The 25,872-nt window shown below is 32.6% G+C and overlaps 1 protein-coding gene across 5 annotated transcripts in view; it reads left to right on the top strand.

The window, feature by feature from the left end:
• Positions 1–25,349, top strand: part of LOC128671524 (tachykinin-like peptides receptor 86C) — a 52,840-nt gene extending 27,491 nt beyond the window's left edge. For 2 of the 5 annotated variants that reach the window (XM_053748045.2, XM_053748041.2), the window contains 8 exons: positions 1,457–1,558; positions 4,655–4,789; positions 6,768–6,845; positions 16,315–16,465; positions 18,194–18,390; positions 21,165–21,286; positions 22,611–22,769; positions 23,360–25,349. In XM_053748045.2, the coding sequence (XP_053604020.1) occupies positions 1,457–1,558; positions 4,655–4,789; positions 6,768–6,845; positions 16,315–16,465; positions 18,194–18,390; positions 21,165–21,286; positions 22,611–22,769; positions 23,360–23,385 (970 nt within the window). In that variant the 3' untranslated portion in view covers positions 23,386–25,349. Of the gene's footprint in view, positions 1–1,456; positions 1,559–4,654; positions 4,790–6,767; positions 6,846–16,314; positions 16,466–18,193; positions 18,391–21,164; positions 21,303–22,610; positions 22,770–23,359 lie in introns of all 5 variants that reach the window. The other 3 variants (XM_053748042.2, XM_053748044.2, XM_053748043.2) reach the window with 3 other exon arrangements.
• Positions 25,350–25,872: the final 523 nt, after the last annotated feature.

Genomic DNA, 25,872 nt, shown 5'->3' with positions numbered 1-25,872 from the left:
GGTTCTCAGAGCGCTTCGACTGCTGCGGCCGCGCTGTCATTACGATCCGTCAATTTTCTTAAGGAAGCAATTTTCAGATTTGATATTTCGTAAAATTGACATTACCAGTACAGATTAATTATTTTAAAATCAGTAATTCTTGTTTTTGTTATGAATTGAAAAATTGTAATGACAACGCGGCCGCAGCGACCGATATGCTCTGAGAACCACTAATAGATCCAATTGCTACTGGGTAAAGGAAAATAGCTTCAGATATTTATATAGAATATGAATATAATTACTCAACAATAAAAAGGTTTATGATAGAAATGAAAACTGTATTATGTCACTCATACCCGTATCACATTACTTTGATAAACAATTTAGGGGTTTATATTTTATCTTCTTCATGACTTTGATGTTGATAAGTGTGCCGAAATTCTTGGAAATCCTTTGGCAAAAATAAAACTCTAGCGTAAACATTAACACATTGCTATCAATGGATACATATTTCTATGAACTTTGTATTTCATCTAAATGTCCTTATTTCGGAGAAGGGTGCTAAAGGGACCACTATTAACGTAATTTGGAAGGTCTAAGTTTTCGGGTAGGTATTCATATATTAACTTTATTTAACATATTCACTACGAGACCACATGGAGTTGACCGCCCGTGGTATCATGCTGAATAATTCAATTTCCCATTAGAACCGCGTTTGAAATAATATCAACCAAACAAGCTCATAATTGTTCTGTATGTAACAACGACAACATTCGTAGAATTCTTAGGTACCTAGATACGTAACAGTTTTGATGAGACTTTCAATATAATTCGGCATACATATACATACACGGTACATATTATTTTTGATAAACTATATCATGTGCATGTGGTCAGAGGGCCCACTTCTTGAAATTCTATGAAAATATGCTTGGGAATTAGTGAACATTCCAAAACGCAATGCAACTATCTATACAAACGATTTGGTATATCTACAAAAAGTCGATGTAGCAAGATCGAATGGCTGGATGAAGTTGTGGAAGTCAGGTCGCCTAGCTACTAAATATAATATGCTTCAATAATTTCTCGACCATTACATAAAATAGCTTTAGTATTGTCCACAGTTACTTCATTCATATTATCCATACTAATATTACAATAGAGAAAAGTTTTGTATTTATGTTTTTTGTTTGTATTTGATGATTAAAATCAAAAACAACTAGGCCGATTTTGATGAAAAGGCACAGAGATTCCGGTGTGTAACATAGGCAAAGTATTTTTTTTATTACAGTTTACCTGAGTGAAGCCAGAGCGGGCCGCTAGTCAATAAAAATACGGTTATCAAATAATCAATTGTCGTGACCGAAACCGTGACCCAAAATTAGTATTCTATAAATAAACAGTACTATTTGTGGTTCGACCACTCAGAGGCACTCAGTTTGATGAATAAAATAAATAAATAAATATTTTGTTTCAGCGACTGGGTGTTCGGTGTTCGGTATTGCCAACTTAGCAATTTTATTGCCAATGTGACGGTGGCTGCCAGCGTCTTCACTTTGACAGGAATATCTTTTGACAGGTAAGTTTTGTGACAATTTTTCTTTAGCATAAAAAACTAGAAACTTTAATTTTGCGCATACAGGAAAAAGAAAGAGAAGAAACAGGGCGGAGCAGAAACAGCATAATAATGCTGACGCTTTTTTATAAAATAATGTTCTATAGTATTTCAAGTTATGCTTATTATGTGTGGTTCTATATAATTTGGCTACACTAGCACGTCTTTAGTTTTCTGTGTCTTTGGTAAACAGGATACCAGTGTAAACTGGTTAAAAGCGTCGCTGCTTTTGAATTTTAAGAAAAAACTGATACGAATAAAAACCGTCGCAAAGATTTAAATTTTGATCGCTGGGCTATTTTTGTACTGGGTCACTTGAACCAGCGGCTAAAATTGGAAACTGAAAAGTAATTTTGAAATACAAAAATAACAATGATAATTCAGTCGGTGACTACTGTATTTTTATACGTAAAAATGAAAATATTAAGTCCATTATACAGCTGTCACAGGCAGACCAACAGCGGTGAATAAAGTAAATAGTAACCAAATTGATTATACCGATACGGGTCACCGATGCGATGCCGACTTTATAACAGTTTTAGCCGACCGTACTCAATAAACTAATGGGGCCGTTGAAACTAATCGTGATCTGTCGTGGAGCTGTCTCAGAGTAGTTGTATGTACGGATTTATTTTGAGAACACAAATTGAAATGTTAGATGATTGTAGTCTAAAAATATCTTCTTCATAGTCGTATTCCTCATGGCTGAGGGTCGTGGTCATTATATGGAATTAAACACACACAACAACATTCTTGGCATTATTAATGGAGTGGTTTGCCATTGCCTTCTCCATTTCACACACAAATTAATAATTAACCAGTGTGCAGGTTTCCTCACGATGTTTTCCTTGACCGGAAGCAAGTGGTGATCGATGAAAACTACTATACATGAGTCAGATTGGTATACAAACTCATGTGGCACGAGTAGGATTCGAACCTGGGACCTTTCGATCCACAGGCGGGCGTCTTAACCATTACACCACCACCGCTTGAAATGTATAATGATCTTGTTAATGATCTGAAATATACATCCTTATATTTATTATTTATTATATATATATTTTATATATTTATTATTATTCTAGAAGAGTGAAATGGAAAGATTGGGAATTCGCAGCCTGGGCTCCGATGCTTAATGGCTTAATGAATAAAACTGAAAAAATACTCAAATTAGAAAGAGAGAGATTTGATTTTGCACATTATTTTCTTTTCTTTATTCGATATTTGTTTCTGAAGCGCAGATGGGAGAAGATAAGGTATCTAATTTGGGCCATTAATACAATTAAATCAGATATGCATTCAAGCGCATTCGATTTATTACAAGGCGTTTCCATATAAACGCTCCCATTCAAATTAACTACCTACTTAATGAAGTGCAATCTCTCTTCAGATTTGTCAATGGTACGTGACGCCATAAAACCCCAAAAATGGAACTCAAATGGAGTAAAGACAGATTAAATAGTTTTGAAGTGAAAACTTCTTTAGCGGCGTTGTGCACTTTTTGTGAGGGGTAAAAAATGTTAATCACGCGTGACCATCGAAAATTAAAGACGGCAAAATGCAAAACGTTAATATTAAAGTTTTTGCTTACCATCTGACAACCTGTATGCTCGTTTGCACTCTATACTATGAAAATATATAAATTACACGTTAAATATTTTTTTAAATAACTACGATTTCTCCTTAAATTATTTATTTAATTTTATACGACACTTTGGTAATCGTTGCTTTCTTTCTGCTTCATTATGTTATTCATTGTCATATGATATAATATAGCAGTTAACAACGTAGCTTTTCCTTCAGTTTTCAGTTCTTATTTCCCTTGGGAGGGAAGCTACGTTACGCTAAGTTAACAGTTTGTAAGGCATCCAGTTGGTATTACTTTCAAGGAATTTGTGATTAATTTTTACTTGTCGAGTTTAATGAAGTTCCCGATATAAGAGTAGATTTTTTCAATTTCTATTCAATACACGCATTATATTATTCAAATTTCTAACTAAACTTCTTTTATATCTTCTTTCTAGAAGAGCTCAATGGCGTAGTAACTTTAAGACAAAATGGCGTACCTACTTTGCGTATTCTGCTCATGTCAAAGTTGACTGGTGCAATCCACTCTTAAACTTTTGTATTTGTAATGTATAAATACAAAAGTTTAAGAGTAATATATTTTAGCATTCCTGTAGGTATACAAACTTTACAAAAGTACGTATACTTTATAAAAAGTGCAAATGATACTAACACTTGTTTACGTAAAGTAGATTCTGAGAAGAAATCAAACAAAATATACAACTACAGTTGACGTTAGAAATAACTCGTTCCTGCAACTTCGGAAGGTTTTGACAAGCGAAGCTAATTTCCTGAGTAATACTCAACGAAAGACTACATCATAAAGTTTACGCATAAATAATTTAGCGGTACCAGCCAATCCTAAAGGACCTTCCCGGCTTCATTCGTGTAAAACCAAATTAAATTAAACACATCAAATTACCTAAATGTATTCATAAAACTATTATTCCGTTCGTATTACTATTAAAAAAAAGAATCACTAAAATATAAAAAGACCCGCGTCAAAATCAGTTCCGTAGTTGTAAAGATCTAAAGCATATATAGAGACAAATAGACAACGGGAAGCGACTTTGTTTTATACAGTGATTCAAACAAATTTTATAAAAACTGCTTGTTGTTTGACGTCACAAACACGATACAGTTTTTGTCGTAGTAAACGTTAGGTAGCTTTTACCTGCGACTTCACTTGCGTGTATTTTATTAGTTATTTTTCCGGGATGAAAAGTATCAAAGTATCAAAATCAAATCACGTCTGGATAGCCAGAAATTAGGCCTATTCGTATTGTCCTACTCGTATGTGTTTTTCGTACTTCAATCTACATAAAATGCAAAATTTCAAGAAGATTGTTTGAACAGAAGAAAACATAAAGATATAACAAACATATACACAAACTTACATTAAACATTGCATTCATAGTTTTAGGATTAGCATTGAGTGATGTCAATAAAAATTATTTAATAATAGGTATGCTAACAATATCTGATTGTCTGCAGATACCAAGCGATCGTCAGACCAATGCGACCGCGCATGTCAAAGACCTGTTCCTTGGTTATGATAGCTCTCATCTGGGCAGGAGGCATGCTTCTAGCTATACCTTGCCTGCTTTACTCAACAACTAAGGAGTATAAGTAAGTTTGCTTTTTTATGTTATTTGTGTGGCCAGTATTAAAATATCTATGTTTTGTCTCGCTCTGTTCCCTGATGATGCCCCTTATGTGGGTGAGAGGCATGCTTCTAGCTATACCTTGCCTGCTTTACTCAACAACTAAGGAGTATAAGTAAGTTTGCTTTTTTTTGTTATTTGTGTGGCCAGTATTAAAATATCTATGTTTTGTCTCGCTCTGTTCCCTGATGATGCCCCTTATGTGGGTGAGAGGCAAGCTTCTAGCTATACTTTGTCTGCTTTACTCAACAGGATTAAATTATTAAGGAGTTACTTATAGTAAGTTTGCTTTTTTATGTTGTGTGTGTGGCCAGAATTAAAATATCTACGTTTCGTATCGCTCTATTCCCTCGGGACGATAACCCTTAAAAAGTCACATCAGATGCTTTTTATCGACTAATAACATCTGATAGCAGTGTTAACAATAATACACTCGATAAGAAAATAGAAGTTATATATTTATGTAATCTTTATTGTATAAAAGAGGTTATGAACAAAATTAATTAATTACATGTATTATATTACTTAATCTCACAATGTATCTTAATTAATATTAAATTTCCTGTTTCATAAATTCCTGTACCGTTTTTGTGAAAAATAAAAAAGAAATATTTATTAAGGGAGGTTAAATGGCTTTCAGCTCACTCAATTTAAAAAATAATTGGCATAATAACATTTTTAATCCAAAAATAAACGTAATCTATGCTTACATTATTTTTTCCCTTAAAAAAATGCAAAATTACATGTAAATCTACACAATGGATTTTGATGAAATGTGGGTATGCGGGTAGAATATAACCTGATATAGGATATTGGATGTGTATCCAAAAACTAGGGATCAATGCCCTTTGTCGGAAACTGGGCTCCGACGCTCAACGGCTGTGGAAGATACTGGGATACGCTCAGTTGCGAGACAAGGGGACAATGCCTTAAGATACCGCTAATATGAAAATAATTTTCATTCAAACAATCACCTATTACATAGAAACACTTCGTGATATTTTTATATTTAAGCACATAACTTATCCAGTTCGCTAGAAAATCTTTTACTGACATCGCCGACATATTGAAATGAGTTAGGTAGGTCGGATGGAGAAAATGAAACTATTTGCATCGAAGTGAATGAATGAATGAAGAAGATTTGTAACGGCTTTCAAGCTCGAGATCACATTTTTATTTGAATATAAAAATCCATTCCTCTATTATTTTGGATACTGGTAGGTAGTATAAACATTATGAAAAGATGATCTAGATATCTTGATGATAAAGACGCCTTTTGAAAATACGAGTATTCATACTCAACTCGAATCTTGAAGTTTCGAATTAAATTTTAATAACATATCGTAAAAGGCACGTTAGCTCAAATTAATTACAATATCCTTATACAAAGGCATCGTGTTACATGGATAGTGCATTAAATTACATACAAGAATTTCATATTATTATATTATATTAATACTATTATATTATATATTATATTAATAAATTTATGGAATACCGTGAATTTAATTAGGAAATCCTATGTGACGTAGCAATGTACCGTATTCATTCAATTAATTGCTCTTGTCGATGGAGTGATTTCTATGTCAATATATTCCCAGTAATTTTTTTGCCCTTCTGTAGGGACAAAGATCTTGTCTACTCCATTATTTGATTTAGGTATGTAAGTTCTAGTCGGAAATAAATAATTATTAATTTATGAAAAGCTGCATGCATTCCCTTTCGTCTTCCTTTTTTAGCTCATAGCGATTTTGAACTAATTTTTTTTTATTTGAAAGAGAATTTAATCGACAATGTCCTTAGCTATGTTTGTATATTGCGTGTTCAGCTATTTGGGAACCATTAATTCTTTCCTAGCAGATGAGATGTTATAACAACCACAACGGGTAAGGAGGCGGGGTTTTTAAATCTTAATTTATTTTTTTTACTGCTTTTGCCCACAGATCCAAAGGAACCTTAAAAACAGCGTGTCTGCTCTCATGGCCTGACGGTTTGCCAGACGTCTCCTATATGGATTTTGTGTGAGTATCTTTATAGTCTAATATCGGAAACATTATTTTTTACGACTACCATTTTATTTGACTCTCCTAACTATAACTAGTACAAACTATTCTATCATACAGCAATAGATTACAGACAGATTCTTTGTCCATCCGGAGGTCCTGGGATTAATTTCCAGTAAGATGGAACATATGAAAATATTATAAAATATCTTTCTGCGATTCTGTATGTAGTGCTTGTTTCTATTGTAAACATAGACGTGTGTTCTTGGTCCATGCTTTATCATCAATAATAATAAATAAGCTGAAAAATGCGCTTGACCAAAACACGAAAAGTAAAATAAAATCCTAAAGTGTGTTCGCACTGACATCTTTAACAGTTTTATGTGTGAATTGTTTTAAAAAGGGGAATAATAATGAAATACAAAATTCGACGGTAGCCACGTGAAAGAATACAGGAATTCCATGAACTAAATATGGACGCAACCGAGGCCGATTTATTGTGTTAGTTGATCGAAAATCCAAGTCTCGGATACCTGGGAGCAGGTACAGTGACGAGAATTGAGAGCATTGTATTTTTTCGACGCTGCAAACTGAACAAATAAATTTAACTGCTATATTCTTAAATGGTTTTCGCGGGACATACAGAGCTCTGAGGCTGTAAACTGAGCGAGATTTTTCTTGACTTTTCACGACAATATAGATTTTATTTTTGTATTTATTGATTTATAAGTGCGTGTATAAGTTACTTGTAGTATAGTAGTTGATGTCTTCTGCATGCTTTGGGCAATTGTTAGTGCAGTAATTGACTACAATAAAGACGTAAAATAATAGTAAAATATAGTCAAAAATAAAGTATTATTTCAGCTCATAAAGGAAGGATTTAAAAAATAAATAAAAAGCTTCAGTTAAATTGCGCCATAATACGGTCTAGGCTAGGAGCCACTTGTAATCCGTTAAGACGCCTGTTATCTCTAGTTCTTAGTTGAAGAGCTCGTGGAACGCAAAGCACTTTCATTTCTTCTAGTCATAGTTTTTTTAAATACATTCTTTTTTGCTTTATTTTTTGCCAGTCCGTATTTTTTTAAATAAAGGCCGCTGCGCCATATTTTGAACAGAACATTTGTTTCAAAATATAAATTACAACGATAAAATTATGTGCCTTTAGTTTTAAGAATTTGTGGTTTCAAAAAGAAAATCTTCTCTATATTTATATAAAATCGTGTCACAATGTTAGTTGTTATACTACACTGAAACGGCTTGACCTATTTTGATGATATTTTTTTTATTATTATCCTAATTATTTATTGACTAATAAAAATAATGAATGACGCAATTATTAATCTAATATTTTATTTGTATATTCAGTAGGTTTGAGAATTTAAGTTGTTATCAATTTATAATACCCGAGCGAAGCTGGGACGGGCTGGTATTCAAATAAACATTTTAAACTGAATAAATACTAGGTACTAAACTATTATTATATATTTTATTAGATGTCTGCTTCTGGTAAAACATTGTAAGAAAATATGCACTCCTTGAAGAAGTATTAGATATTATTAATAAACTTAATGATTCTTAGTATTTAATTAAATATATTAGCCTAAAGCGTTATCTTGTGCACACTTGTAGAATAAACCACATAAGTATTTATTTATTGTTACCTGACAATATGGTAGTATGACATTTTATACAAAAGTTGGATTTACATATGATATTTTATACAAAAGATGGTTTTACGTAAGTTGACAAGATTATTTCAGACTGCTGATTTTAATCTATTATAGTAATGTTAGAAAGTATTTTGTAAATATATATTTTTTTTGTAAGTCTGTTTTTTGGCATAATACCTACGATTGGAAACACCTATTGAAATGTCAATACATCTGTATTTTATTGAGAACCATGCTTGAAAAAAACTTGACAACACTGTTGTTTTCTTTCTGAGTACTAAAATGGAAAAATATATTAAAGTGACAATACTCTTTCAAACATGAATATGTATTTACGTTCTTGTAGAAGAATTTACTAAAATAATAGTATACTGGCGTCCTGGGGCTTCACTTTAAAAAGATAGGACAGGATTAGGGTAAAAATTACTATGTGTCGCTCAAGAATAGTGTAGCTTTCTACTGGTTAAATAATTCCGGGAATCGGTTCCGCGTTTTCGAAGATTACCTCCTATATATTATGAACATTTTTCCATTATTAGTGCAGAACAAGGAAAAATAATGAAATATTTGCTGTTCTTCGAAAGAATACTTGAAGTTATAGTTGGTTCGTAAATCATATCAATCAATCATAAATCGTAAATGGCAAATACAATGCAATAAATTGGGTGCTGGCCAGTGCAACTGAATTTCAATTGACCACGGCGCACACGGCGTAATAGAATTTAGACTCAGTTTTCTAGTAGGTACATATGTATGTATTTCTACAAGAAAACTGAAATTAAATTCAAATTCAAGTACAATGTTGCACTTGCAATTTCGTGTTAAGTAAATACTGAATCTAGTCTTTACGGGGTAGACAGAGCCAAGACTCGTAAATCTTAAGTCCTGTTAAGCTAGATAGCTAGCTTACTCTTGTAGCTTTTGTGTACATAATTAGTCAATTTGCTAATGAGAAAAATAGGTTAGATGGAAGGAGGCCTATATAACCCGTGGGTCACGGAGGGCTGCAGTTGATAAATAATATGAATATAAATAAATATATTAGGACAAATCACACTGTTCATGATGATTATAATATTAATAAATATGTTAATATAAACAGCCCGATGATATCCTTCGTCATAACGACTTAAGTATTATGTTGATGTAATAAAAGTTATTTTTCAGTTCACATCAACAACATATAAACACAGTCACATTTTAAATATTAAAAACTTAACCTAGTGTTTACTTTGATGACAGACGTGCACAACATTCTATAATACATTTCAACAAACATTACTGATTTAAATAATAATATTACATTTAAATGAAATACATTGAAATATAAATTGAATATTTAAGCAAAATTAATATGCTCACTTTTTTCTTCTTCAATTTGCTATATTACATTTCAACAAACATTACTGATTTAAATAATAATATTAAATTTAAATAAAATACATTGAAATATAAATTGAATATTAAAGCAAAATTAATATGCTTACTTTGTTTTCTTTAGTATTTTAGGGTTATCAGCATATATATTTAAATCGAGGATGTTGTGAAAGTTATTAAATATAGCTATAAATGTCCAACATATCTGCCCAACCCAGTTATGAGAGTATTCTAGTAAAGTACCTATTTTTAAAACTAGATAGATAGATTGGGTACTGAAATCAATGGACTCCAAGTAACAAATATTAAATTGGTGAAGTAAATCCTTGGGATTCCGTCTCAGACAGCAATATCCAATAAGCTGGCGGTGAATCTATTTACCTATTGTTAGAAAATAATATCGCGGATGTCGAAAATAAATGTTTGAATAAATAAAATATAGGATATTTTATTTATTCAAACATTTATTTTATATTTATTTGCAATATGCTGTATACTTCCTGCGGTAAAATGTTGCCTATGTCACTCTCCACTCCACATCTCTGTCTCCACACAGAAAAACACATTAAGTCACTCAAGGACAATGCATCATTTACTGAAAATTTTGTAGGTAAGTACTTGAAAAATATACTTATGTTTTTCTCAAAAACATATATACAAACTACTTTTTTTTTGTATATATACAACTTATTTCATCGCTAACATTTAAATTCTATCTTTGCAGATGTTTTCTACTGCCCATGTATCTGCATATTGTAACTATAAATTAAATAATGTCTATATGCTGTCTATGAGATACTACATAACGAATTAATCACGCATACATTGCAAGCGTTGTTTAATATGTTGTGGAACTTGCGGAACAGATGTTTCAATGTATTTAATGTTTTTATGAAACTAATATGTTTGTTGCGAGTGACATCGCGGCAGTTGTGCTATTTACGCCATAATCCGGGAGTGATCTCTAAAAGGAACCTATTCGAACGAATATTACCCTAGAATTATTTTTTATAGACGAGTACCTGATAATCGAAGAGGACCACACGTGGCTTTTTTAAGTGACGAGGATTCCTTAAAAAAATACAAAAACCTCTTCTTAGTTGATATGCAGACGGATTCTTTGTTTTTTAATTAATTCCTTGTTAATTTCCTAGAAGCTTACTATGGCTAAACTATCGACAATATATTTTCTAAAACACTAGTGTCTGTTATTTTGGCTTTTTTTTGTCTACACTTTAAAGTTATTTATAACGCCCGAGAGAGTTTTTAATATTGTGTGCATTTAAAGATATAAATCAATTAAAATACCTAAACAATAGTCGTATTTAGAACTAATTAATCTAACCTTTGGCTGTGATTCATTTTCATATTCATTGCTTAATGAACAGTGAAAATTGATTAAAAACAAAGAGAGTTTTAAGTTTATTTTAGGTTAGGTTGATGTTTGTATCGACTTGGAATTCAAAAAAGACATATTGCATTAATATTTACATTGGATAAATGATTTTTACAGTTTTTCTAAAGGCTCATAGATATTTTTTTGCTATTCTGGTGAAAACGGAATAAGAATCCGTACAGTAGTTTTTGAGTTTATCGCGTTCATACAGACAGACAGATGCGTTAGGCGGACTTCTTTTTATTTAGGTTAAGGTTTTGAAAGTTTAAGGTTGAAAGTCACCTGAAGCGGCAAAACTTCGTATAAGTCAAAACATTACAACATTTTAAAAGTCACTTTATTTTATTTTTATATAACATATTGGAAGGAAGTTGGAACATTAACTTCTTTCGTGTGAAATTTACAGCAAATCTACTGAAAGTATTCATATATTCCGCCCTGGACTGTCAGACAGTTTTGTAATTATAACGCTGAAATTAATTTCATTCCTTCCGCGAATGTTCGTCGACAGTAGCGTAGCGTGCTAAGGGCCCCATATTAAAAGTTTTTGAGGGCTTTTCATATGAACTATATTTTCTCCACATTGACTGCATAATTGAAAGAAGCGTTAGATTTTCTTAATTATTTCTATCAATTAATGCTCTTAGTAATTAACTAGGGGACTAAAATAATGATGAATAATACACCTAAGCCGTCCTTCGGAATCTAACTATCTATTTAAAAATTCGTATCAAATACAGTTGCGTAGTTTTAAAGATCTTTACATAGGGACAGACAGCGGGAAGCGATTTTGTTTTATACTATGCAGTGGTAATGATACCATATTCGTATCTCTCTTATGAATACATACTAGTATTATAAATATGAAAGTGTGTTTGTTTGTCCTTCATTCACATCAAAACGTAGCACTGTATTGAAGTGATGTTTGACGTTGAGATAGTTGGAGAGTTGGACTAAATTTTACAATTACTTTATGACGAAGTCGCGGGCAACAAGCAAGTAATATTATTAAGGGTTATATTGTTCCAAATTATAAACAGTGTGTCCAGTGCTAAGAGAACTGATGTATAATATAAATGGCACCCTACCGTAATGGCAACACAAAAACAGACACTGAGTTAGCGCCGGGGCTTTTGTAATCCAGGGACACCCCATATACATACTATGCATACTGTATATATGCTATAATTCCATATTCATACTATCCATCCATACTGATATTATAAAGTGAAGTTGTATTTTTTCTTTCTTTTTTTTTTTGTAATGATAAAACTCAAAAAAATGCCGGACCGATTTTAATCTAATTTGGCATAGAAACAGACGAAACCTTCACGAGTAACATAACATACTTTTCTATTATGGTTTTACCCGAGCGAAGCCGTGATAGACATCCTAGTAATGTATATATCCCGTAGGGGTATCTATGTCCCTTGACCTCGGCCGACATAATGCATTATGAGGCTTTGGTGTTTAATTGCAGTCCGGAGTTAATTAAGTTAACACTTGTCCATAATTGCCTTTCTCTGAACATTTGTTTTATACATCATACATTTATTTCTATTGGGAAAGCTGGAAATGTAGACTAAAAGTGTTATTATTGTAAATTATTTTATTCTTTGCTCCAATTTTGCAACAAAACAATATATTAATATTATGTGAAGAGTATTACGGTGCTTTGTGCGCTAGCGCACTGGCGCCACCTCACATTTTAATCAATTTCTCAGCTTAATATTATTTTTTAGAAAAATAAAAACATATTAACACTAATAAAGAATTAGACACCTACGCTAGATAAAGAATTTTAGTAAAATAAGTTATATCGGATTTTGGTAGTCACCGTTTTGGTTTCAGTCAACTGTGACTACAATGTGCAATGGAAAACTATAATACTTTCTACTAAAATTGGCTGTTTAAATATATTTTGCAAGAAAATACAAGAAATTGATAAAAATCTTATGTGGCGCTATAGCGCCAAAAAGCGCCTTAAAACAGGATAGAAAGAGCTTTGAATTTTACGTTTTATGTGAGGGAAGATACAGGAGCTGATGGAAGTCCAATCCGAACACGTAATTTTTATAGTACTTACTTTCATATCAATTAACTAAACGGAAATTTAAATTATTACTGTAAGAATAATGGTCGAAATTAAAAAAACTTACGTTACAAACAAACAGGAACCTTGCAAACATAATACTCTCTTTTTAGGCAGTTGTGTTAAAAATAATTTCTGACGTAGTCTAAATCAGATTTACCGCAGCGCAACTTCAATCTTCTTGACGAGTGGAAGTCCGCAGTCGGCTGCCTCTTTACCTGGCATAGAGGTTTGGCCCGGAGCCAGTAGGTTAGTAGGGTTGTCACACGTAGTTATTTTTTCACATTAACGTCGGCATATTTTGTACTGAATCGTCTTGCTACATTAATGTTTTTTGGCAAAATAAGGCAAATTAAGGTGGTATAGAAGATTAAGTTATGTTTTCTCATTCACATCTGTGTATTTTTTACTGAATTAGAATCTTACTATTATAAGAAGTATGGGAAATAACGCAAAACAAACATATTGCTTAGTGCGAACTGTTGAGTTTTGTCCATTTATTCATTGCTAGCTTCACCCCGGGGCTTCGCTGCCCTGGGAATTTCGGCATAAAAAGTAACCTGTGTTATTTCAGGTTATTTTCTATCCGTGTACCAAATTTCATAACAATCGGTCTAGTAGAATTATCTACTAGACCGAAGCGTGTAGAGGTAACAAACAAACTTACTTTCGCAATATATTTTACGTTATTGTCAGTTTAGTGATTTTGATTTACCTTGAGTCATCCCTTGAACCCTCTTGAATAATAAGTCTTAAGTCATAAGTCTTGCCCGTATCTAAAGCGATTTTCTTCCATACTCAAAATATTAATATAACAAAATGTAACTGAAAAATGTAAAGGTAATAATTTTATTCTCTGAAATTCTTCTTTACTTAATAATATAAATGCGAAAGTTTGACAGGATGTTTGTTTGATTTGTTTACTCCTAAGTTAGTATATTTGTTCGTAGTATATTTGTTTGATACACGGGTAGAATACAACCTGCAATAACACATAAGGTATTTTTTACCCCGAAATCCCCACAGGAGCGAAACCCCGGGGCGCAGCTAGTATAGCTACTCGTATAATTGGACAAAATAATTAATCTTCTTTCGTTGTAGTAAATTTCGGCTCTGTTCCGGGTCGTATATTGCTGTAGAGGTTTTGTCTGCACCAGTCATTAACAGGCTATAGGTTTTCTTATAAGTGGCCTACACGATAAAGTAATCAATTTACGGTGTATATTGAACAATAGATATAATTAAACACAACAATGGGCCTTTGTGTCATGCTACAGTAATAATATACTACAATATTTTTTAGATTTAGAAGCCTTTGTAATTTTGTGGTATAGTTTTAGATAATAAACAACGATAAGATTCACGAATAATATGTATTTCTTAATTGTTTTATAAATGGGGTTAAAATGGCCTAAAACTTGAAAGTGATCTTAAACACAATAAGGTTAATAAAATCATTTTTTCAGTCAGAATATCAATCATTTTCTAACAGAATGACTAAAAAAATGATTTGTGATGGAAATTGAGGGGATCAATACAATATTATTTATTTGGCATCGCTTTCCAATATTCAAATGGATCGTGAAGAATGACAACATAATCGTATAATGCAAGTGAGATAGTATTTTTCTTATTGATTCACGGAAAATATGCTAGATAGGTTTCGATAAAATTTAGTACAACTTCAGATTACAATCTGGAATAACACGTGGTGTACTTTTATCTCCCGATTTTTATGGTACTTACATGTACAAGTGGATAGTTGATTATAAATGTTATTGCAATTTGTGAGCTCACCCCCCTATGTGGGACAATTTTTTGATAAGTTTGGGATGGGGATAGTTGTTCTCCCATTTCCCAATTTTGAACTATATTGCTACAGCAATAACGGTTAATATTCATTTATTCATCATAAGAAGTCTACGTCATTATTATTTGTGAATATATTCGATTTGTTTGCTATGTACGGCAATTTCTGGACAATGTACAAAGTATATAGAACAGTCAATGTTTATGGTAAGTAATGTTAGGTCATTGTTAATTTAAAACGAGGTTCGATTATGCTATTAATGTGATTAACGATTTATGTTTTGACGACGGCGATTTAGTATAATTTTTTTATTTAAATGTAATTTAGTATTTATTATTTAGTTTTAATTTTAATTTATAGTACTTTATGTTGTAAATTTATACTTTTATTCTTTTAGTCCATGCCATAGGATTACGTCCTGTTCATTAAAACGATGTTCAGAGAGCGAATTCAACTCGATAGTGAGATGTGAATTACAAGTTTGCAATTCACATCTCACTATCGAGTCAATTCGCTGTGTGATGCAGCTAATCAAGCACATTGCCGTCTGGTTGTCGTAATCTCAATGTCGCACTGTGATTAGTTAGCTGCGTCTCATATCCCGCTAAACAACTGCAACTGTGGGAAAATCACGCGGGTAAAGCCGCAGGTAAAGCCGCAGGTAATAGCTAGTGTTAACGGTGGTGTGTTCCCAATTGGTTCTCAAAGAAAACTAAATATCTTTATAGATTTAAGTGCTACATACTTCCGAATTTATGCAAATACTTAATTTTTTTTTGTGTTAAATAGGCCAAGACTGCGGAAGAAACCGGAAAAAGTTTATTTGTTAGACAAATTAAAAAAAAAACCCGATTTTCATTTCGCTACAAATTTTGAACGGCCCAACCGATTTTGATCAAACATATCTAAGTTATTCATAGATATGTTTGATCAAAATCGGTACCGCATAAAAATTAGCTATTAAATAAAAAACTGCATCCAAATCTATTCACCCGTTGATGAGCTACGGTGCCACTTACACAGACAGACAGACAGACACACTTAGCGGTCAAATTTATAACATACCTCTTTTTGCGTCAGAGATTAAAAACGCTTAGATGAGAGAGAGAGATAAAGTGTTAACTTACTTATTTTGTTCACAGATACCAAGTTTTGTTCTTCGTAGTAACGTACGCCGTGCCAATGCTGGGCATGACCTTCTTCTACTCCGCAATGGGAAGAGTGCTGTGGGGCTCCAGGTCTATTGGGGAGCTCACACAGAGGCAAGTGGACTCCATCCGGTCTAAGAGAAAGGTGATTATTGTATACAACGCTTTTTAAATTGTTTCGCAATGGAAATACAAGAAAGGTGAGAATTTCGCAATGGAAATACTAATTGAAATGGTTATCAATTGAAGGATTTTTATACTGATACTAGCGGCCCGTCCCGGCTTCGCTCTGGTAAAACATAATAAATTACCTATACATCTAAACCTTCCCCAGAAATCACACTATCTATTGGTAAAAACACCATGAAAGTCCGTGCTTATATAGTTTTTGAGTTTATCGCGAACAGATAGACGTGACTATTTTCTATTTTTTAAGGTGCATTATATAAATAAATTAATGAATATATAATATTTTTTTCTATTAACTTTAACCTGCTTGCCATCAGGGATTACTTAAAATGGCGTACGTTGCATTATTTGCGCAGGTTTAAGAAGTTAACGTCAAAGTTGACTGGTGCAACCTACCCGAAGCGTTTAATTAACAGTAGTAGTAGCCGGGGTACAAAATATTTGACCTTCCTTTGTGAAAATTTGACCTCTGCAAAATTAATCATACGAAAGGTTAATGTGCTATCCAAATCACTTGAGCATCGTGGTATATTGTCCATTATTGTTTTGTATTGAGTTTAGAAAATTTAACAGCAACAATCGGAGCTTATTTGGCGCGTGATTCTTATCGTCAGTCGCTTAATGAGATTTTATTTTATTCATAACCATAACCATAGATTTCATTTAATACAATTTGGCTGGAAAATATAGCAGCTTCAGTATATAGTAGTTGCCCTTTTAACCGAATGTAATATTTTGCATTTTAAATGTTACAATTCTGTGTAGACCACAGGTATAGTATTTTTTGATTTAAGTTTATAAAATGTCGCCAGCTTTAATATTTTTATAATTTATTATCAAAATCAAATCATTTGTTTAGAAATTAGGTACTTTTTCACGTCATTCTAAATTAAATGATATTTACCAAAGGTACAAACTACTAGCATTTCGGAACGACCACTGCTGAGAAGAAATGCCGAAAGAAACTCATTCAAACAGTGTTGGTCCCTAATATGCCAGAAGGACATACCATTTAAAAAAAATAAAGTGCATGGTCAAAAGGTAAACTGAAACATATTATGATTGTGATTAAGTGCTGATGAAAGGAAAAAAAAAATGATTGAGCCGTTTTTGCATTAAAAAAAGGAATTCAAAAATGCGTCCAAAATACAAATATTCTTTGTTCTCTGTTTCAAGAGTATAAAATAATATTACTAGCACTTATACAAAGATGAAAAGGGGTTACTCACGTGTAATTATCGACAAAGTTGTCGACAATAGTTTGGTTCTCTTTAAGAGATCATTCTCAAAACGACACAAGATTGTTCAAATTACCTAAATAATTAATTTAACACGTGTGCTTTGTAAAACAAACTTTTTCAAAGGCAAAATTGCTATAAATGCTTATGGAATTATCTGTTTAATTAAGAATTCAAACCGGTGAAACTATCAAAATTATTCTACCATTTTTTTTGTTTTTGTTTTTATGTTGAGTTTCCTTGAAGTATTTTTTAAATCCTATTTTTTATTATTTTCTAGATAAAATTAATGATGATTTAATTGTGAGTAGTTATCTTATTATATACAGCTATCAATACTATAGTCATTGTTTTCTTTAATAAAGCAAAAAAAAAACCTCAAAAGATAACCTTAAAATATTACAATCAATTGCCACTAATTGAACTAACAGATTTTCCTATTTCAGGTCGTGAAGATGTTCATCTTAGTTATTGTGATATTCGGGATCTGCTGGCTGCCGTACCATACTTACTTCATCTACACACACTTCAACCCGTCCATCTTGTACATGAAGTACATACAACACGTCTACCTGGCCTTCTATTGGCTGGCCATGGCCAATGCTATGGTCAACCCGATCATATATTATTGGATGAATGCCAAGTATGTAATGTTACTGGTTCTAATATAAAGAAAGACATAGAAAATATTTATTTGTATTACAGAATACCAATACAAAAATAACAAACAATATAACAAGGATGAGTAACACCGTCAAATTTGAGGTATAATTTCTTCGTACGTTGCGTTTGTCTGCGCACATTAAAGTTAACGTCCAAGTTGACGGTGACTCTAAGCAGTTATACAAAATAACTTTTTATTAGACGAATTAGTGTGCAAGGGAATAAGGTCATAACTCAGTGAGATTTCTGCACGTTAGAAGAGAAATACTTTTTTCAGTTAAATCCAGTCGTGGTGGATTAAGGCTCCGCCTAGCCGCACACTAGCGGACGTCCATTGCAGGAATTAAATAGTCGATTAACCGTTTTATATCTATTACACTCAATTAATTAATGAAGGATTAGTCCCGTGTGATAATTTGTTACGTAAAAAATACGAAATATGTTACAGTTTTAATATTGATGAGGCGTCACGATTTTGACTACATATTATTGGGAACATTGTTCTTCAAAGTGACAAAATATGATCGAAAAAGCTTCTATTTTAGGAGTATATTAAATTTTATGAAACATCTTCTAATAAAGGTTAAGGTGATAGGGAAAATAAAGGAACACAAACATGTAAAAATAAAACATAAACCACGCATATTTCCATTGAGTGACACGATGTACTCAGTGAGAAAAAATCTTCTGTATATAATTATACTTATCCCAGCTTCGCTCAAATTTACCCATAATAAATTATACACTTAAACCTTCCTTTGGAATCACTCTATCTATTAAAAAAACCGTATCAAAATCCGTTTTATAGTTTTAAAGATTTAAGTATACATACGGACAGACAGCGGGAAACGACATTGTTTTATACTACCTATATAGACGATGACTAGTGAAGAGAAAAAAATAACCTGTCAGAGACGTCTCAGTAGAGCGCAGATTACATTAAAGGTGGAAAAGACCTTGATAATAAATTAGGTTTATTTTGCGGAAATTTCCCCGAGTCGACACGAACGAGCGTAATGCCGGCTCCACAATGCCGTCAAACAGCTCGCCAATCTTTAGCGGGTTCGGTATACATTGTTGGTTTTTCATTACGATAAATAAAAGCACTTATAGTAACCACGCAATGTTAACGCATTTGCGTCGGCATATGTCAGTTGGGCGACATTGTGGAGCTGGCATAAAATTGTTGATTTTGTAAGGCTAACTTCGGCTTTGTACTGCCCGGGGAAGATAAAAGGCGTGGATATTATTTGTTTTATTATGATTCATAATTCCTGAAACAATACGAAGGTAACGTGCCATATTTCATGAGATTTTCATTACACTGAATCCGACTGTTTATAATCAAATGTTGCATTGTTATCTGAAATTATTTATAAGGCAGGCTACCAAATTATATACGAATATCCGAAATCTGACTTTTTACGCAACTCCGAAGATCGCGGTTTCACAGCGCCGAAAGCAACCGTGAACACGAGATATAACTCTTCAATGGAGAATTTCCGCCGCTCCGTTGTCATTAGTGTTTATTAAATTGTACCATACACAGTAATCAATTTAATTATCCCATTTTATAAACAAGTAAAGTACTGGTACAATGTTAATTTTATAAATGTTTAATTGAAAGAATGTTTTTTATTAAAAAAAAAAAGTCGAACACTAATGAAATGCTACACGCCGCGTTCAAACGCTTGTGAAATTCAACCTCAACATGTTTGCGTGGAGATGAGAGAGAGTGGTTTTTGGGACTATTTAGTTTCATTATTTTGATATTAAAAGAATTTGATTATCAAAAAGGGTCATGAAATTAATATTTTTTAAAATTTATTCTGGGCTCGGAGCGTCACAGCCAGGAATACGAAAAACTATTCATAATTCGTTTCAAGTCGCCAAAATATAAGTATAGCCATACTTATTGTTACAACGTTACGAGTATAAGTGAAAGAAATCTCCTTTTTATATAATATAGGTACCGTGTTAGGTCATATGGGTGATATTTCCCAGGTTCCGAATAATCAATTATATTATGTCAATATTCAACCAGTTAGTGCAAGTTGCACCGTCAAATTTGACGTTGATTTTAACCGGCGCGGTATCGCTGACGTTTATAAATAATGGCGTACTTTGCGTTTTTCTCCGCACGTTCAAGGTAACGTCAAAATTGATGGTGCAACCCATCCTTAATTTCAATTTATTTTTCCATGTTTAATTATTACAAATTTTTTAAATGATATTGATATTAAATAAACTAGAACTTAAATGTGGCCGTCCAAATCAAAAGGGACTAGAACTTTTTCTTTTATTGCCGTTGTTTTGTATTAGAACAACGGCAATAAAGACTTAAGTGCTAGTCGCCACAAAGTCTCTTTTGATTTAGATGGCCATGCATTTTAAACATTCAGCAAGCGTTAAAAACAATTATCCATAAGCAAATAACTCAATTTAATTTAAAAAATAATTACCGCTTCGCAGTTTTATATCTGGTGGTTTCTTATATAATTTAACACACATATAATATGATTTTTTCGATTTGAATACAGTTCTTGATAGTGTACTATATTAATCAGGGCACTGATGATAGTATTTATTGAATAAGTATACCAACATATTTTTTCTTTCTTAACATGTGCTCAATAGTTTTAACAAAAATACATACTTAAATGCATTTCAGAATAAGAATGTTTAATACAAATACCTGTGTTAGAAGCATAGCTCATATGAGTGACAGAGAGAGTTTGATGTATTTTATCTCAGGTTCCGGACCTACTTCCGCACAGCGATCTTGTGCCGGTGGCGTGAGGTGTTCCGTCGACGGAAGCGTGCGCCTGAGTCGCCGCCTGATTGTGTGTCCCAGTCGGGCAGTCGATCCAGATCAGGTTTTTACTCGTTAACGTAATTATTGAAGTGATATATTGATCTATTTTGATTTTTTTCAATGACAACTTTGATAACACAGAGCACAGTTTGAATAAAAAGTGTGCGTCTTCTTTGACGTTAACTTTAACATGCGCGCGACAACGTAATGTACGTTGCAAAGAAAATTACTCATGTCTTAATTATTTTTAAAATTACATTTTACACGTATCTAAACGCGCGGCGCTATTACGCAGGTTAGAGTTAACGTCAACGTGTACCACACTTATGGAACATCGATACGCAAAGAAGATAGCAGACAACCAATCGTGAGTTAAAAAAAAAATCAATAGTTTGTACTCAATCTTGCTCCATTGTAAGCAAAGACGAGGGCTCAAAATATGCCTAATTGCTGTGGCTACGTGCTGGTCTAAATTAATATAATTTGTTTGCTATTTCGACTCGAAGAAGAAGAACATATATGCCCATTCACTCTTGCCTTGAATATCCCTAAATTGAGATTAGGGAAATGTTGACGCGGTGAGAGAATTCGCAGTAGGAAAGAAGATCCAACAGTTGTGTTTGGTTGCTGCGTCTTCTTGAAAAATTATCGATGTTTGAATTTAAAACTCACACACTCAAAACGATTTATTTTCTCGTGATGCAAAGAAGCTGTTAACGAGTCACTCGATAAGTAAGAAAGAGACAAACCTAAGCGTCGTGTTACTGAATCTTCTTAGCTATAACCAACTAAATAATAGATTAGAGAGGGACTAACAATAGGAACCTAAGAATGTGTAAATCCCGTCTTATCATATAAATCTCAGTGAACAATCACCATTGTGCACAATGGTATAGAAACGTCAATTCCATTTTCCTTTCTAATAAGTATTTAAGAGACAGATATATTTGTCGCTTTTAGGTAAGTTAATTTTGGTTTTGAGTTAGACCAAATGGTAACAATATTGATTATTATTAATTATTAGAAGCCTATAGCAATATTGGATAATGTACCTTTTTAATGCTGAAAGAATTTTTGAAATCGGTTCAGTAGTTTCGGAGATAACCCGTCTCAAACATACAAACTCACAAACGCTTACCTCTTTATAATAATAGTATAGATAAACTTATAAATTTGATTTTTATGAATCTTAAGTTAGATCAAATTTTGATTTATGATTAAACTCGAATAATGGTAGACCTAAGTCCTTGACACTTGCTACATATGAACCTATGTACACTGTCTCCATGACATAGATCTAAAAAAATAAGAAAAAATAACAAATATTTTCAACCATACTATAATTTGGATACATTGCGAGTACAGCCACGATAATCCCCTTGAAGTATACGGCTCTACAGGTATCGAGGAACTCAGAGACTCAAGAGGAAATGCAATAGTCGTATGGCCGCGGTTGTCGTGTCGGAGACCCCCAAACCCCCCATTGCAGAAACCGCCTTCGCTTGCTAGCTGCCCGCGGTGCCCACACCACACGTACTATGACGGTAAGCAAAACAAAGTGGAACAATATATGTACAAATCAATGTCTTCGTTAACCTTTTAGTAATTTTGACGACCATCGTGGCCTAATGGTCACCACGCCGGACTGTTACACTGGGTATCCCGGGTTCGAACCCCGGTCAAGGCAAGATGGAAAATGAACTTTTTCAGATTGGCCTGGGTCTTGGTTTATCTATATATTTATATATTATAGAATATATATAGTATCGTTGAGTTAGTAACCTATAACACAAGTCTCGAACTTACTTTGGGGCCAACTCAATCTGTGTGATTTTTCCATACATATCGGATTGCAATGCTAATGTTGTTCAATTGTTTTTATTATCTCCTGGCTCGAAGGGTAAAAAAAATATTCCCTCATAGCTCCAAATATAAGCTGGATCATTACATGAGAGTCTAAAATTCCATACACATTATGCGGACTCAACACTATCGCGGAAGAGTCCGAACCATGACGGATTCGACATACATTGTTGGTTTTTCATTGCAAATCACAAACTACGCAGTGTGGAGCCGGCATTCGAATTGATTGTCTTCAAGAATATTGTCGTTTCATTTACATTAATTGTTTCAGCGTACATTCACGGGCGAAAAGTGTAAATAATCGTGGACTCAGATATTGAACTGTAATTATAGTGGTTTTAATATAATTTTGAATCGAGTGTTAGAAATATTAAATTGTAAATATTGTTCTTAAATGTTTTAAGTGAATTTAGAAAGTGTACAAATATTTTATTGTAAATATAATCGCAAGAATATTGATGTAAATAAATGTTTAGGTATACATATATTGTTGATCAAATTTTAGGAAGTGTAAGGTACATAGTACTTAGGTATTATTTAATTTTTGTTATATCGCATTGAAATTATCACAATATCAGCAGTGTCAATGAATTTGCTTCTTTGAATAAATTTGCCAAATCGAAAAGAAATGAATGTAACAGTTGTAATTCATAATATATGATAAAATTTAATCAATAGCAGAAAAAAATGGGATGCCTTTGCCCAGCAGTGGGACACAAATAAAGGCTAATGAAAAAGCATTTGAGAAAAATTTCAACGAACTTTTGTGATCGTAGTGTAAGAAAATGAAATATAGTGATATTTTCATTAGTTCTTGAAATTAACGCGTTAAAAACAACTTAAACAAAATTTGAAAATAAAAAAATAGTTTTTCTCAGTATTTTTGTTATTACATATCTTGCAAACAAGTGATGCGGCTATATTTTGTTTGCAGACGTGAACAAATATATAGGTACAATTATGTATCTTAATTTAATAGGTAAATAAATTTATTGATGATACTGTCTACGGAATTAATTCTGAATTTGCGGCAAGTTTTCGAAGTCAACTATCTACAATCAAACCTGTCACCTGAGGGCGAAGTGCAGGTTTGCATTTTCACCTCTCACCATCGAATCGATTTAAAGTGTAACGCAGCGAACCAATGACTTCGCAGTGTGGTTGTCGTTGCGTCACAACGGGGCAATGTGATTGGTTCGCTGTGTCTCATTTCGAATCGATTCTATGGTGAGAAGAGAAATGAAATGCTAACCCCCACTTCGTCCACTGTAGTTTTGCAACAGTAATTTTGGATCTTTAGTCAAAATTAAAAAAAAAAAATTGTCGTTGGGTAGACACGGTAAACCTACTATTGTACAACACTATTATACATAATTTTGACTAATGTATCATTCGCTTACTTATACGATATCAGACTCAATAAGTTTCAAAAATTAATCACTGTACATCAACATCATCATTAACAGCCATTTAAATGTCCCCACTGCTGGGGCACAGACCTTACCTATAGATGGATAACGACTCGCTGTGCATATGAAAACTTTTTCCATACGAGTAGTATACTAAATATTTCTTGCCATAATGTTCGGATGAGTTTATTTTGCGTGTGTAATAAATATTGCACCGAAGCAGAAACTTTCTTTTGTGATGATGGGGCTAGTGTGCGCCTTAAGATGAACTTTTGGTTAGTTGGATGAGAAACTTCTTCGATGTAATTCAATCTTTACTGAACAAACAAGTTTGATGTTTAGTCCTTGTTGATGTAGACTTACCTCAAAGCGAAACTGGGTTTAGCTGTAAGCAAGCCGTGATTAGGATAATCGACCGTAATTGAAAGGAAACATCGTCTCAAGACCTGCAATCTTACTTGTAAAAATCAATTGTTCATTCTAATATTTTCAATTTGAAAGTATTAATGTTTGTTTGTCGTCTTCTTTCTCGTCAACGGATAGCAAGTCAACAACTTATAATAAAGTTGATCAATTAAAGCGACATTTATTGTGTTTCATTTTGTAAATACGTCTCTACATTTGATTTTATAGAAAGCAACTACCTATTGTTATATTTGTTTATTATGGTCATTGTTATTTATCTCATACATTGCTTCAATTACGAGCAGAAAATACACTTTCGTACAGCAATTCTGCAGGTCCTTTATAAAAAATACATTTTTGTTTTATAAAAGGATGAATAAATATGTCTTTGAACATAAATTAATGTAATTTAAAATGCTCAATTTGTTATCGCAAATAAATTTTGAAATTATATTAATTTTTAACTTCATAGATACATTTTGCTCTGTTCTTTTTATATATACATATATATATGCAGTTTTTTGAAAGTCTTACAGGAAAATATAAAAAGAAAGTTGTGAAAAATATTATTTAGGTATGTCGTAAATAAAATTGTTCTCACTATAATATATTGTACTTATTTTAAAGACGTTATTGGTAAATTGTAGGTGTTGTCTATTTATAGTATAGAGAAGTGTCGATACAGCTCATTACATGTAATAGTACTTAAATACTTATTTGTTATGCTATAAATTATATAAAATTACTTCTTTGTTATCAGTTTTCATTTTCCATATTTTTGACTTTTGGCTTGATATGAATCAAATATCTATGCATTCTGTTGTAGCAACAAAACAAACTTATTGATAATAAGTTTTGTCAATTAAAAAAAAATCGAATTGTATATTTAAAATTATTTATTATATTTTTATAAATATATAGGTAGCTCAGAAAAATGTAAAGAATTATTAAAAAGTCTATTTGAAAATTA

Source organism: Plodia interpunctella, chromosome 7, assembly GCF_027563975.2.
Source record: "Plodia interpunctella isolate USDA-ARS_2022_Savannah chromosome 7, ilPloInte3.2, whole genome shotgun sequence".
Classification (NCBI taxonomy): domain Eukaryota; kingdom Metazoa; phylum Arthropoda; class Insecta; order Lepidoptera; family Pyralidae; genus Plodia; species Plodia interpunctella.
Note: the sequence above shows the minus strand (reverse complement) of the source record. Positions and strands in the feature narration are given on the sequence as shown.